The sequence below is a fragment of the Diorhabda sublineata genome, chromosome 10 (assembly GCF_026230105.1).
Source record: "Diorhabda sublineata isolate icDioSubl1.1 chromosome 10, icDioSubl1.1, whole genome shotgun sequence".
NCBI lineage: Eukaryota > Metazoa > Arthropoda > Insecta > Coleoptera > Chrysomelidae > Diorhabda > Diorhabda sublineata.
In genome coordinates, this window is record NC_079483.1 from 7248654 (window position 1) to 7252286 (window position 3633).

Sequence of the window (3633 nt, forward strand, 5' to 3'; positions counted from 1 at the left end):
CAAAGATTTCATTTGCTTTAGTTATAAGAACTCTACTTTCTACTACCTAAATTCTCATTTCTACTCATTTTACTATTGTAAATCCAATAAAAACGTCGAAATAACACAAAAACAACAACAAAACTTACTTTGAATGTCACTCAAAGGAAATTTATGCAAACTTCCTTTTACAATATGATTCCAATATAAATAAAAATTAAGAAAAGAATATTTACACTATAACCGTAAAATGAAATCCTCAACTATAACCGTAAAATGAAATCCTCAAATATAACTAGATAATATCTCTAATAATTATTCTACCTTAAAGCCGCGTTTACACCGGAGTTAATAACACGAGTTTTTAACAAAAAGTTATTAACTTAGCTGAATCCCCAAAAAAATTTCTCTTAACACAAGTTAATAACTCGTGTTTTCAACAGAAAATTCCATGTTATTAACAAGATTTATGTTATCCATCCAGAGTCGGTAAAGATCAAAGGAAATGTGTTATGTTTTAAACAAATGTTAATAACAAAAGTTAATGGCCTCTTTTAGCGCGTTAACTTTTGTTAACAACAGGTTCCTCTCTTCCCCGCAACCCCCTCGCCCGGCATCCTGCTACACGGAGCGCGCCAGAGGCCCCTCAACAAATTACAGCAGCAGACGAAACACGTGGAGACAGAGAGGTTAGTTCGTGTGTTTTGTTGACGTGAAGTATTTTTGTTTATTTTAATGATAGAAAGTGAATGGAATCAGGAGCAAGTGATTAATTTGATAGATCTGTATCGAGAGCGCCCAGTGTTGTGGGACCCAAGCAATGCTGACTTCAAAGACAGAAACTTAAAAAACTATGCTTGGACAGAAATTGGCCAAGCTCTACGCATGACGAAAGTTGAAGTTACGAACAAGATGACAAAAGTGATAGGACAATTTCAACGAGAGAGCAAGAAACAAAAAAGTGGGTCTGGAACCAACGCAAAAGTAAAGTGGTTTGGTTACGAACATCTATTGTTTTTGAGGGACAAAACCGTGCCGAGACCAATGAGCGAAGTGAGCTTGGAGAGAAACGAGGTTAGTAAAATAACACAAATAATTATCTTATATAAGAAATATATATAATTCAAAGCTACTTTTTATACAACAAGATACACTTTTCTGTATATTTGGATATAGCATTGTAATATTGTTAAATAGATGTAAAAACTATAAGAATTGTTTCATAAAAATGTATTATAATTAACGTTAACGTGTTGATTTTCACTTATGGTAGTGAGTGACATATGCCCCATGGCCTTTTAGTACGTCTTTTGCCAAGGCACTGAACCCTCAGGGCTGTTAAGATACGCACAAAATTCATTCCTTACTAGTTTTGCGATGTCAGATGGTTTTTTCGGTATTTTCTTTAATCTAAGTAGATTTTCTGATGGCAAACCAACAATTCGCCACTGTCCAGGAATTAGTTGTCCTGTTGAAGGGTCCTCTTGATCAAACGTGCCTGAAGGGGTGTATGTTCCGTTTGACGACTTGCTTCGTCTCAGGAAGTTGTGTAGATGGATACAAGCCAACACAACGTTTTGTGCACGATCAGGTTCGAGCAACAAAGGTTTTCTTAGTACCCTGAACACGACTGATATAATTCCGAACGCATTGTCCACCACTCTTCTACACCGACAGTGTCGATAGTTAAATACCCGTTTTTCACTACCTTTCTCATGCAGCCCAGGATATGTTTTCATAATGGTTGGTGTTGCAGTTCACTGCAAGTATTTGTATATATATAGTATATCTTTTTATAGAGCCGGCAACGCCGTATATTTCTTTAATTCGTTTTCGAGGCGACATCGGCTAGGGTCAGGTAACCAGTATAATAAATGACTCGAAACTAGAAACTTCTTTTTGTTTATAACCTAAATATCAAGTAATTTACAACGGTCCTTCGAGATAAAATAATTAAATTTAACATATACTCGATTGATTGGAAATCTTTCACTTCGAGTATCACCATTTTTGGTCCTTCGAGCCGGATGAAACAGCAACATTTTTGGACCTTTCGCAGCCGGGTGAAACAGCAAATAAATTGTGATAATCAACTTCAATTTACGCATAATAGTTGCGTCTACACAACGTGCATTTGGTTTGGTATTGTTCCAATCTGCCGAATAACAAACACAACTCGCTTGTCGCAGCCAGCTATCACATAAAACTACAAGGTCAGTGCTTTCCTATTTTTTGCTGACTCCTTTATGTTTACGATTTTATGCATGCCTTAGATCTGAGCGGAAAACAATACTGTTTTTTGTTACAAATTTTATTCAATTCAGGCATTTTTTCTAAAACTTGAAATAAATAAACACAAAATGTCGTACCTTCGAGAACTTTTGATAAAAAGACCATCTATTAAAGGTAGCTTAACTCGTTTTAAAAATTTTTATGACAAATTAGATACCGACAATCCAGATATACTTCAGTTAGAAATACGTTTAAATAAATTAGAAATTAATTGGGAACAATTTTGCGACATTCAAAGTCAAATTGAGGAAGATAATTTCGAGACTGAAAATTTAAAAAGACAAAATTTTGAAGATGAATACTATAATTGCATATCACTTGCCAAAGGTTTAATTGATTCATACAGACAGGAAATTCGTAAATCATCATCATCATCATCATCATCTGGTAGTTCATTACGTTCAAATAAATTAAGTAACGTTAAGCTACCTACTATAAATTTACCATGTTTTGACGGAAATTACAGTCAGTTTCTTTATTTTAAAGATACATTTAAATCAATAATTCACAACAATTCGGACATATCTGAAATTCAAAAATTTCATTATTTGTGCTTATCATTGAAGGGCGAGGCAGCAGACATAATACATTCCTTGGAAATATCCGCAGCAAATTATGATATCGCTTGGAAGCTACTCACAGAAAGATTCGAAAATAAAGTTCTTTTAGTTAATAACCATGTGAAAGCTATTTTTAATTTACCCGCGGTAAACAAAGAATCATATTTCGCCTTACGACAGCTATTTGACGGTTTCATTAAGCATACAAGAGCATTAGAAGTTCTTGAACAACCCGTAAAACATTGGGATACGTTATTAATATACATAATTTCAAATAAACTAGACTCCATTACGCGCCGCGATTGGGAAAAAAAACAAAAGGCTGAAACTTTACCGTCGCTAACTGAATTAACGACATTTTTAAGAGAAAAATGCGCACTTCTGGAAAGGATATCACCATCAACGTCATATGATAAAAATATAAAATCGAAAGCTTTCATATCAAATGAAAACTTGTAGACTTGTAGTCTATGTAAAATGAATCATCAACTGCAAATTTGCCCAGAATTTATTAAACTAACACCAAATAAACGATTCAATGTAGTTAAAGAGCATCGTCTTTGTACTAATTACCTAAAGTCTAACTGTTGAAACAGTAAGCTATATACATATATTTTTGTTTATATTCCTTTTATTCTATGATTATGTTAAAAAGGAAGATTTTTTTTATCGATGATATACTTTTCATAACCTGTGTATTGTATTATAAAGGTTGGCCTACCACGTGTAATTTCTCTTATAATTTAAATAAAGTACATACATAAATAAAGTATTTGGATGTAAATCACGACAGGTTATGGGC

The 3633-nt window shown here is 33.7% G+C and overlaps 1 protein-coding gene across 1 annotated transcript; it reads left to right on the forward strand.

The window, feature by feature from the left end:
* The first annotated feature begins 2339 nt into the window (after positions 1 to 2339).
* LOC130449836 (uncharacterized) lies at positions 2340 to 3290 on the forward strand. Its single transcript, XM_056787874.1, has one exon. The coding sequence runs from the start codon at positions 2340 to 2342 to the stop codon at positions 3288 to 3290; it is 951 nt and encodes a 316-aa protein (XP_056643852.1).
* The last annotated feature ends 343 nt before the right edge of the window (positions 3291 to 3633 follow it).